This window comes from Pistacia vera, unplaced genomic scaffold (genome assembly GCF_008641045.1).
Source record: "Pistacia vera cultivar Batoury unplaced genomic scaffold, PisVer_v2 Contig904, whole genome shotgun sequence".
Lineage (NCBI taxonomy): Eukaryota > Viridiplantae > Streptophyta > Magnoliopsida > Sapindales > Anacardiaceae > Pistacia > Pistacia vera.
This window is the reverse complement of record NW_022196784.1, coordinates 77,537-90,022: the sequence shown is the minus strand read 5'-3', so window position 1 is coordinate 90,022 and position 12,486 is coordinate 77,537. Positions and strand designations below refer to the sequence as shown.

General features: G+C 33.4%; 2 protein-coding genes across 2 annotated transcripts; both read left to right on the top strand.

Moving 5' to 3' along the window:
* The first annotated feature begins 2,940 nt into the window (after nt 1-2,940).
* Nucleotides 2,941-5,800, top strand: LOC116119754 (WAT1-related protein At5g40230-like). Its single transcript, XM_031405684.1, has 6 exons — nt 2,941-3,131; nt 3,260-3,351; nt 3,399-3,513; nt 4,483-4,723; nt 5,130-5,281; nt 5,572-5,800. Exons 1-6 carry the CDS (start codon nt 2,941-2,943, stop codon nt 5,753-5,755), a joined length of 975 nt encoding a protein of 324 aa, XP_031261544.1. The 3' UTR covers nt 5,756-5,800.
* A 484-nt stretch (nt 5,801-6,284) lies between these two features.
* On the top strand, nt 6,285-9,715 carry LOC116119755 (WAT1-related protein At5g40230-like). The gene is made up of 7 exons (XM_031405685.1): nt 6,285-6,475; nt 6,618-6,689; nt 6,773-6,886; nt 8,615-8,852; nt 8,988-9,146; nt 9,240-9,391; nt 9,485-9,715. Exons 1-7 carry the CDS (start codon nt 6,285-6,287, stop codon nt 9,648-9,650), a joined length of 1,092 nt encoding a protein of 363 aa, XP_031261545.1. The 3' UTR covers nt 9,651-9,715.
* Nucleotides 9,716-12,486: the final 2,771 nt, after the last annotated feature.

Sequence of the window (12,486 nt, the reverse complement as noted above, 5' to 3'; positions counted from 1 at the left end):
TGTGCCATTACACCAGATTCTGGCCAGCTTTTGGTAATGGTGGTCGGAATCTGGTAAATATGGGTTGCTGGGGTGTTTTTGTCAAAATTTAAAAAAAAAAATTAGGATTGTTTAGTTAAATTAACAAATTTAAGGGGTTTAAAAGAAATTGAATAATTTAGAATAATATTTTGATAATAAGTGAACCAAACACAAATTTTGTGTTTAACTTTATTGGAAATACTAGAATAGCATTCTCAAACTATGTGCCAAACGGAGCCTAAAGCTTTACAAAAACTTTATTCTTTTCTTGAGAAAAAAATAATATTTTGTATTATAGTGATGAATAAAATTGTGTTGGACTAATTATTGAAAATAAAGTGTTGCGTTAAGAAAGGGTGCGAGTTAAAGAAAGTCTAGAAAAGTTAATTTGTCTTTTATTTCATGCTTCATTTGTATATAACCATGAGAATAAATACTGTTAGGGAAAGTTACAAAATACCGTTATGCATTATTAGAACAACGAGAAAAGTATACATTGAGAAATAAAAGCATAATTTAGTAAGTGAATTTTAAAACACCTTACAAAGTACCCATCCCCCATAGATCAGATTACAAACCTAGATTTTAGATTTCAGTTATGGCTCTGTGCATACATATGACAGATTCAATTGCTTTGCTTGAGCGATGACTTCCCGCTAAGTATGACATGTTAGTTGCTCTACCTGAGCATATTAGAGCTTGTCAGGTATGATAGTTTTTCCCTGCTCTGCCTGTGTATGGAATGCCCACCAAGTATGACAGATATTCCCTCTGTATTACATAACAAATATTCAGAATTAAGAAATCATGATAATAATAATAAAGAAAATACCTTGATAGATAGTGTATTTAAAATTTATTAATTTCTAGAGTTATGCCATGAAGATAATTTAGTGGTGATATTGAATGGTTTTATTCATATCATATTAACTGAAATGATATTAAGAGGAAAAGTTGTTTTATAAACTTATCCACTCGCTAAGTCTTTCAACTCATCCTTTTATAAAAAAATCAATGTTCCGAAAATCGGATCGGATTATGACCCGTTCAAAAGTTCGGTTTTTGGTTTGATCGGTTGGATCGGTCGGTTGGACCGTATCCTATAAAATTATTTTGTAGTCCCTAAATGTTTGAAATTCATCAAAAACACCCCTATAATACTCCCTTAAGGTTTGAAATCTGTCTAAAACACCCCTGTTGCGCGAAGAGACTGGTGAGTGGTGGCGGCAGCGACAATCGACGGCCAATCGAAGTTTGGAATCATGGGGCTTTTGATGTATAGGTTCCGGCGAATCTGATGGTGGTGTTAGGGAGTTCCATTGGCGTCGGAAATTGCCCAAATCAAGAAGGAAGTCCGACGGTCGCGTGAACTTTAGGTGGACGGCGAGCAACGAAGGTTAGACGAAGGCCACTGAAAATGGATGGGTTTTGTCGTGGAGATGCCATCAAGACTAATGGTGGTGTTTTCTCCGTCGAACGATGTCGGAATCTGACGGGATTGAGTTGTGATTGGACCGCGACTCGACACTATTCCGACGGTCCAATCGCGGCTCAATCCGGTTTAATTGAAAATACCGGTTTTTAGAAGATACCGAACCGGAGATACTGTCGACTCCCGGTCGAACCGGTCCGATCGGATGGTCCGATCCGATTTTCAGAACACTGAAAAAAATTCCCCCTCTAGATCATCACATGCAAGGATCGTGTTGAGTTGTGATTTCCGCTCGAGGTTGGGCGCACATGATATAGTTCATTTTGCATGTCATGTTGCATATAATGTAAATTGCATTAGGGTTATCACCCATAGACTTTTATATGCATATTTACATATGTTTTGTTTGTAGGGCCTAAACTCAATATTTGTGATTTTAAGATTCAAAATTTATGATATGCACCATTTTGTTTTCAAAAACAGGATTTGTTTTCAAAATTTATGTTACGCACCATTTTTCATATTCATACACGAACTCGTCTTGGTCTCTTGAGTCTTATAAGAATGGATAGAGAAGGTTAGGATAGGTCTTGTTATATATTATATTTAATTGGAGCAGTAATAATACGTATATGATTTTATAGTGTTTTATGGGGAAAGGCCAATGAGGAGGACTCTAGCTTTGTTGCAATTAATAGTGAGAGGAAGAGCCTTTTGTTTAGAGCCTTAAAGTTGAAGATACACCTTTTCCCTTGTGGTAAGTGGCAAGTCCTTCAACTATTGGGATTAGTTTTTCTCACAAGTTTTGTGTTTGAGTAGTGAGAGAGGTAATTATCGGGTTTGTCTAAAAGAAAAGTTAAAGATACATAAGAGGCCTATTGAATCTAGCACAAACACAAATTAAATTGAATCCTTCTTCAAGGTGCAATAAAAATGGATATGGATGTATGCAAGCTTGCTAAGTTGAGAGCTAATGAAGAAGCTGAAACGGGAAGACAATTTTGGATGCCATGTATGTAATTAAGTAATCAACTTAAGTGTTTTGGAGCTTATAATATTGGCCATGGCCAGTGAATCATTTTCGTTTGGACTTTCTGTCTAATTAAAAGGTAAAAAATTACACCATTTAGTAGTAGGTAATTTTCTTTAATCTTTTATAATTAAGGAAGTGGATTGACAAAGACTACAGACCCACTTTTCAATTTCACAGAACCAAATTGTGACTTTGATCAAACCCAAGGTTGAATATATCCACAAAACTTCTTATATGGTAACTGAAAATACAGGTGCTATATTTTCCAACTGTCTTTCAGATGTCACCTCTCATTCAAATCCAAAATGTACGGTTTGAAAGCTTAATAAAATATTAGCACATCCACATATAATATTTTAAACATTGAAATCTAATTCTGCCTCTAAATAAAAAAATAAAATAAATATCACATTTTGACTCAAAATAAATTATTAGCTACTTTGAGGAGAGGAAGATGGACAGGAGAAATCTATGGAAGGAGATATTACTCTTCGCAGCCATGGTTAGTTTAGAGTGCTCCAGTGTGGGCTTAACTGTAATCTACAAAGAAGCTACTTTGAAAGGAATGAGCAGCTATGTCTTCGTCACCTACTCTTTCGCTATTGCCACACTCGTCCTCCTCCCTTTTGCCTTCTACTTTCGCAGGTTATTTTCTCTCAATCTTCCAGTCATCCAATCCTTTATATATATATATATATATATGTGTGTGTGTGTGTGTGTGTGTGTGTGTGTTCACTAAGATCTTCTCAATTTCAATCTCTCTATTGCAGGAGTACTTCAACGGTGCTTCCATCAGGCAGGTTCCCGTTCATCTTTAGAATCTGCTTGCTTGGTCTTACTGGGTACTTTTCTTTAATCTTTTATAGTTTGGAATTGCTTGAAATCAAAGAGTTTTAATTAATGCTTTGGAAGGCATGTCTTTGGCTATGATACTTGGCTTTAAGGGAATAGCTTACAGCTCTCCTACGCTTGCTTCAGCCATGAGCACCCTCACTCCTGCTTTTACCTTCACACTTGCAGTCATTTCAGGTTTTCGTTGTTTCTTCTTCCTCATTAATTTTAATTAATTCATCATTAACATTTAAGTTATTGGAAATTCCAGTAGTATAATAGTATATAATATTTATAAAAGTGGTCAAGTCTGTGATTGTAATTACTTACAACCACCCATTGAAATAGTTTTCAATATGCATTATTATTATATATATGTGGATATGGTAGTTGGATACTCTATTGAGCGAGTTTAATATCTCTATGATTGGTGATCAAACAGTAAATTAATTTCTAAAAGTCATGTCGTGATCATAGAGAGAATCCACCCTAAAGTTTTCGTCAATAATACCCCTTATTTTCAAATAAAAAACAAAAGATGAAATCAAATAATGATGGAGTCAGAAAACAATAAAAACATTTTACAAAATTGCTACAGAAAATAAAAGCAAGATTTCTCAGGCCACAACTCCGTAGTTAAACAACCATCTCCCAACAATTTTTTAACAGCGTTTATTTATAAAACTTAGCAAAGCAAATTCACCCAAATCACCTCCGCAGCTTAACAAAAATCTATCTTCTTCCACCACTTCATAAACCAAGAAAATAAACCATCCAAAAGCCAAACTCAAGCAGCCACAACCGCCACCATTGCCATACTAGAAAAAAAAAAAAAAAATCATGACTTAGCAAAACAAAAATTTGTGTCATCAGTAGTCATTTCAATAAATAAACTATATTATTACATAAAATGTACAGTTAAATTTCAATAAATAAACTTTATTAAACAAATAAAACAAACTACTAATCAAAGTTTTGAGGACATCCATCAATCTCAAAAAGAAAACATGCATGATGTTATATATGGTTGTCCATGAAGTGGATCCAAGGGTGATTATTAGATTTCTTACTCTTGTGAGTTCCTTAATCTCTTCTTGGTGGTCATCTTCAATCTCTGTTTCTTTTTTTTTTTTTGGATTTCATTTTCCTAATTACATGCCTCAAAAAGGATGGAAAAGCTAATTTTAAGGAGTGCAAAAACTCAAGCAAAAATCATTGGCACAATAGCATCAATATCGGGGGCACTGGTGGTGGTTCTTTATGAAGGCCCAACAGTCTTATCTTCATCTTCTACACATCCAGCTTCACTTCAATTTCTTCTCGGCTCCTCGCTATCAAGCTGGGTCATTGGTGGCCTTTTGCTTTCTGTTGAATATCTACTTTTTTCATTCTGGTATATTATCCAGGTATTTTACTTATATATCAATCATTCCTACTTTGTTTAATGTATTTATTTTTATTGAATTTGTATCACATTAATTTATATACGTAAGTCTGTACGTATAGTATTATTTTAAAATTAATTTAAAGAGATGTAAGTAAAGCGTGAGTTCTCTGAATTAAACAGACTGAAGTGATTAAGATGTACCCATCAGAGTTCGAAGTTGTGTTCCTCTACAACTAGATCTCAACCATCATGTGTGCAGTAATATGTTTCACGGCGGAAACAAATTTGAGTCCCTGGAGACTGAGTTCTGATATAGCAATAGTTGCAATTATATACTCGGTAAATACCAATGGACTACCTCAAATATTGCAGACAGTCTAGGTAATTTAAAGAAAACCTGTAGTAATGAGAGATTTGTATTTCAGGGATTCACTGGAACATCACTGACCACTGTGGTTCATACTTGGGCCTTACACATTAAGGGGCCAGTGTACGTTACATGTTTCAAGCCTTTGTCAATTGCCATTGCAGTTGTTCTGTGCTTCATTTTCCTTGGTGATGCTCTCTATCTTGGCAGGTAATATAATCAAGATAAAGTAGTCTATGGTGTCATGGTGGCATTACTGACGTAGTAGTGTGCATGCCAAGTATATTTAATAACTGTCAATTACAATTAACTTAGAGATACATGAGAGAAAAAAAATTCACAAAGTGACATAAATTTATTGGAAGATGGTAATACCCAAGTGGTATAAATTCACTGGAGGGTAGTAAGATTATTTCTATAATCTAACATCCCTCTCATTCTTCAATTTAATGCCGAATATATTTGTGTTTAATGACTTTTCCTAATATTATTAATTGCAGAGTTATTGGAGCAGTAATAATAAGTATGGGATTTTATGCTGTGATATGGGGAAAGGCCAATGAAGAGATAAACGAAGACGACTCTAGCTTTGATGATACTAACAGTAAGAGTAAGAGCCCTTTGTTGCAAAGCCTTAGAGACGTTGAAGATACACAGAGCTCTACTGAATCCTACACAAATTAAATTGAATCCTTCTGTAAGGTTGCATCAAAATTGATACTCATACGTTGTAACGATTGCAAAAAGATTCTAAAAATCACGTGTCATGATGAGAGATCCTTTTCACACCGCAGTATTTTTTAATTATCTTACTGCATATCACTTGAAATAAAAATAACTTTCTCAAACGCTTAGGTGGTTTCCACATAAATGTCATCATCTTGTCTGCAAGAAATATATATTACTGTTGTTAGGTCATGTTATACATCTCAGCCGATGTTTAAAAATAATATTAATTCTATGCTCTGATTTCATGATTTCGTAATCGAGAGAAGCAACATTTTATGGAATCAGGAATTAATACAAAATATATTATTCAAAAAACAATAAAATTGTTAATCATGTCGCTATCAGGCCTTCCTCTACCGTATAATATATAAATTTTTCTTTGCTTAGATTATTTAATATTTTATACAAAGGGAGGGATCTTTTTATATAACGGAGAAGACGCAGATAAAAAGTTAGGGAGATTTCTCAGAGATCAGAGAGGGAGATGGCTCGGAGAAACTTTTGCAAGGAAATAATTCTCTTCCTAGCAATGGTTAGTTTAGAGTGCTCCAAAGTTGGCTTAAACGTAGTTTACATAGAAGCTACTTTGAAAGGGATGAGCAACTATGTCTTCATCTTCTATGCTTCAGCTATTGCCACCCTCGTTCTCCTCCCTTTTGCCTTTTTCTTTCGCAGGTTAATCTCAATCAATCTTCTAAAACCCTAATAATCAAATTCTCTCTCTCTCTCTCTCTCTCTCTCTCTCTCTCTATATATATATATATATATATATATATATGTATAACATCAATCTTCTTAATCTCCATCTCTATTGCAGGAGTGCTTCAACGGTGCTTCCATCAGTCAAGTTCCCTCTCATCTCCAGAATATTCTTGCTGGGTCTTATCGGGTATTTTTCCTACAGAAATTTTCTTTAATCTTTTTATAATTTGTAAGGTTAAAATGAAAGAGTTTTAATGTTTTGGAAGGCAGGTCTTCAGCTCAGCTAATTGGCTATAAGGGAATAGCTTATAGCTCTCCGACTCTTGCTTCAGCAATGAGCAACCTCACTGCTGCTTTCACCTTCACACTTGCTGTCATTTTCAGGTTTCATGTTTTTTTTCTTCTCTTCAATTTAATTATTTAATTAATTTTCTTGTAGTGTAGAATATACTGTTGACGAAGTGGACAAGTGTGTGATTATAATTGCTTACCACCCCACTGACTAAAATATATTATTGAATAGCAAAAGTGGTTAATCTTAATTTGACAATTATAAGTGGGTACTTAATTTATTTAGCGATTGTAACAAGGATATATGATCTCTCTGATTGTTGATCAAACAATATATTAAATTCTAGGTCATGTCATAGCTAAGCCTGCATGTGTAAAATGTTGAATTGCGGACAAATAAATGGTAGCTGATAAGTTTTCTGGATTGAAATTTTGGTTAGTTGTAATTATAAAAGCAAAAAATGCCGTGATTTGTGATAAAAATATTGACCTAAAATCATTAACTCGATATATCAAGCTTTAAATACAAAATTAAAATAAAAAAAGACGAAAAATATGGTGCAAGCTTTTTTGCATCGTATGAGTTATGCTTTTGCAGCATAGCCTACATTTAACAATTTCTCTTTTCTTTTCAAGTAAAAATGAGCAAACAAGAGCCATTTTTATTTTATTTGAAAAGAAGAAAAACCAGATCACAAACTTGTTACACTACTAGAAAAATGTTCTTTCTTGACAATTCAAAATTTATCAATAATTCTTGATAAATTAATACATAAAATGTATAGAACCTTTTAAAATATACAAAAAGTTAATTTCAATTAAATATTAACAACTTTAACAAACATAATTATACATTAAAAAATAAGACAGAGTAAGCCTCAAAAATGAAACATCCATAACGTCGCCACTCGCCTCCTTTGTCCTTTCTTGTTGCAATTGAATCCATTGTCCCTCAAAACAGTCGAACGTAATGTAAATATGCGAAGCTAAATTGAACCGTTGAGAAAAATCAGTTTTCTAGTAATGTGTCATGTGTCTGGTGATCGAAACAATATATTAACTATAAAATAGACAATTATATATATTGTTCGAAATCTAGGGTTTATTAACTAACTCTAATTGAATAAATATAACTATTAATTTAGGGAATCAATCAATAGAATTATGAACAAATAAAGAGAATCAGCAAAAAACACAAGACACAACAATTATAGTGGTTCGGCTTTGTAGCCTACATCCACTTTCCAAGGCTCACAGCAGGGTATTCTCATTAATAACCAAAATGTACTGAGTAATAAACAAACCAGAGAAGAAAACTTTACAAAAAGGGAAAGAACACACCCAATTCCAAAACCCTAAGTTTTCACCAATATGAGACCCCTTTCCTTTCTTCTTCATCAATCGATGTTAAATACACATGCACCTTCCTTGATCAGCATCCACCTGTCTTTGATTTCTTCATAATCGTAAAATGAATAACAATCTCGAAGATTCTTTGGAGTCGTGAACTTTTGAGGTAAAGAGAGAGAAAAGAGAAAGCTGAGCATGTGAAGTGTGATAGCCAAAACACAATATGCATATGGGTTTATCCAAAAGGACGTCGCACTACTTGTTTGGCTCCTAACAACAAAGTTGACTTCCACCGTGGCAAATAAGAAGCCCTACACACACACACACACACACATATATATTGGTATTTCAAGTTTTATCTTGGTTGTTCATGAAGTGGATCCAGGGGTACTGCTTCGAGTACTTACTGGCAAGTTCCTTTCTTCTTGGTGGCCATCTTCAATCTTTTTCTTATTTAAATGACCCAAAAAGGATGGAAAAGCTAATTTTAAGGAATGCAAGCACTCAAGCAAAAATCATTGGCACCATAGTATCAATATCAGGGGCACTGGTGGTGGTTCTTTATAAAGGCCCAATGCTTTTATCTTCATCTTCGACGCATCCAGTTTCACTTCAATGGTCTCTCGCCTCCTCACAATCAAACTGGGTTATCGGCGGCCTTTTGCTTGCTGTTGAATACCTCCTTTCTTCGTTCTGGTACATTATCCAGGTAAATTGCTTATATATATATAATGTGATTCTTTATTTATTGTACCTGCTTTTATTCAATTGTATCACATCGGTTTATATACTAAATTTGTACGTTTAGTATTATCATTCAGTATAAATTTCATGAACATAACAGACGGAAGTGATTAAGATGTACCCATCGGAGTTAGAAGTAGTGCTCCTCTGCAACCTGAGCTCAACCATCGTATCTGCAATAATATGTTTCATGGCAGAAACAAATTTGACTGCCTGGAGACTAAGTTATGATATAGCACTAGTTGCGATTATATACTCGGTAAGTATCTAATAGACTACAGTCTACACAAATACTGCAGACAGACTCGGTAATTTAAACCTGTAATTAGAAAATCTTGTGTATGTGATGCAGGGATTATTGGGATCATCACTGGGCAGTGTTGTTCATACATGGGGCTTGCGCATTAAGGGGCCAATATACGTTACAAGTTTCAAGCCATTGTCAATCGCCATTGTAGCTGTTATGGGCTTCATTTTCCTCGGTGATGCTCTCTATCTTGGCAGGTAATACGATTAATTAAACATCATTCTTTAGTTTAATTAATGTGGATTCATGTAAATTTGTGTTTAACTGTGGTATATAATATTTAATTGCAGCGTTGTTGGAGGAGTAATAATATGTGTAGGATTTTATGGTGTATTATGGGGAAAGGCCAGTGAAGGGAAGAATGAGGAGGACTCTAGTATTGTTGCAATTGATAGTAAGAGTAAGACCCCTCTGTTGCAGAGCATTAAAGCTGAAGAAACAAGAGAGGCCTATTAAACTACAAAAATAATATGTACAAAACTGAAAGATATAATCATGGTATTTTATGAATTAAAAAAATGCTAGGTTTCAACATTGAATTGAATATAATATAAGTATTCTTAGTTATTGTTTTCTTTATCTATTTATTAAAAGAAGTTATACATCATTTATCTATTAATCTTTTTTCTAATTTCATAGACTATTTGAAATGTTTATAAATGTATTTACTGATAATAAATCAATAGTAATATAAACATATTAATTATGTATGAAAGTTAACAATTATAATTGATTTTAACGTATTTAAATATGGACATAATAGGAGGGAAACTAATTAGTAATGAGAAGCTGATTAACGTTAAAATTAAAAAGAATTTGAAGAAACTAAACTAAAGAAGCATAAGAATAAACTTAAATAAACACACTACTACATGAGGTAAGTGGGGTCAGCAGCCCCGACTCGGCCTCAATGTAGGTCCGTCCGTGATTAAGGGAGAGATACTTTTCTTTTATACTTCCATAGATGCGGATGGAAAACTAAGCTTTTCGCATAGATCAGAGAATTAAGAAGAGGAAGAAAAGGAAGATGAACAGGAGAAACCTTTTCAAGGAAATATAAATCTTCATCGCCATGGTTAGTATAGAGTGCTCCAATGTTGGCTTAAACGTAATCTACATAGCAGCCACTTTGAAAGGGATGAGTAACAATGTCTTCATCTTCTACTCTTTGTTAGAAAAACCAATCAATCAATAATAAATCAACCTTATGACTGAAATCAATCTTTATGATCGATATCCCAAAATCTTAACACAAATTATTGAACAGTGAATTAATCATTAAGAATTTAAGAGAAACCAGATTAGATTATTGTTTATGAATCTTGAGAAGCGGCGGTTTTTCCTTTCCCAGTTATAGAGAGCGTAGGCATTCCTTTAAGAGTGATGCTATGAGTATTAACGGATGGGTACTAATCTGTGTACTAACTAAAGCATAGTACGGGTACCATACGCATAGTATGGATACTATGTGTGATTTTAACAAAGGTTAGTATACTGGTTAGTAAAACCCGTTAGTACGCCAAGTATTATTATTCCTTTAATTCCCAATAACGTACACTTTATCAAGACTAACAAATGAGTTAAGTTGTGTCAATTTCGTTTGGAAATGAGACATAGTCAATTTATAGTAGTCTATTGAGCCGCCCATAAAAGGCTTAATAAACTTTGAAGCTCATTACAGCTCCAAGCACACACTAGTAATAAAACCCAGATTATTGATAATGGAAGTGTTATGGACAAATTCTGAAATGATCACTTAAGCCCATTAGGATATCTCATCGAACTATATATTTGCCCAGTTTTGATTAAATCAAAATATAATTCATGTTAGCCTACAATTGAAATTTTTTAACATTCTCCCACTTGGGCAACATGAATTTAGTTTGTTTTTAATAAAAGAAAATGATTTTTGACTCCTGAGCAAACAAACATTTTAATTTTAAAGTGGTCATTACTTCAAGAAAACAAATAGTCCAGAGATAGCACTTCGACCAACAATCCTGTTAATATGATTATCAATAATGAACCAAGACAATCTTTACATCTTATATCGACATAAGATCAATCCATGACTACAATTACTAATAACCAAATCTCATAGATTCGTAATCTGGGAGTGTGGCAGGGATATCACTCAACAAGTGATCAAAACAAAACATGTGTTATTCCCCTATCAGTCCTCTTTATGATCTATCTACAATCTTTATGCTTATGAGAAAAGCTAGAGAAATCTACAACCCCCAGTGAAGCTAGTATGTTTCAACCAATTATCTCGAGATACAAATATGAAACATACTTATACAACTGTCATTCTCAAGAGAAACCTTATTCTTGAGACACAATGCTGTATTATGTTGTCCACCATACCATATGCGCATATGTATATATACAAACAGGTATACTTGACACAATGATCATGATCATAATACGTTAACTTAATTGAAAATAAATGTCATTAAGTTAACTACTTTACAAAAAACTCCTGCTAACCTGGCACATCAAAAGACCCTATAACAACCATGTTCAATACATGATGTTTAAAAGAAAAACAGGTTTTAGTCCTCTAGTTGAGGGGTTAGTCAACATAAATCTAGAACTAGTGTACTCTACAACAATCCTCAAATGTTAATATTAAACTGTCACAGTCACTTATCATGAAAACAAAACCATATGCATTCAAAGTGACAACAAAACACTTCCATACAAGAAAACAAGCTAACAACTCATGTGAACGATGAGGTCAATAATCTTTAGTTCAGCCTGTCACAATGTAAAATACCCTTCATATATATGTGACATTATATAATAACAATACAAATACATATATGAAATCCAATTTATTACAAATACAAATGATATCTTGTATTAGACTGAAGAAAACTCCCACTAACCAAGTGCATCAAAACTCAAAACGCATGTTATCACATGTATATAGTAATTAACAGGTTTAACCCTTTGATTAATGAATTAGCCATAACAAACACTGTAGCATGTATTCAACCATAATCATAATTCTTGACCATATTTCTTTTAGGACATAAAATATAAACAACACTTCAAGAATTTATCCTAAATAGCCCCAAATGTCATTTAAAACATATACTAAAACTCATTAACATTAAGACATTTGATTCATCCAACTCAAAATTTCTAATTACCTCTAAAGAGATTAGAAATATAGCATGTGAGCATAAAACAAATAGTCTTTTATAATAAAACTCATAAGTTTCTTTAATACCACTCAATGAACTATATCTAGTTTAAAGCAAATCTATCCAATATAGTCACACAA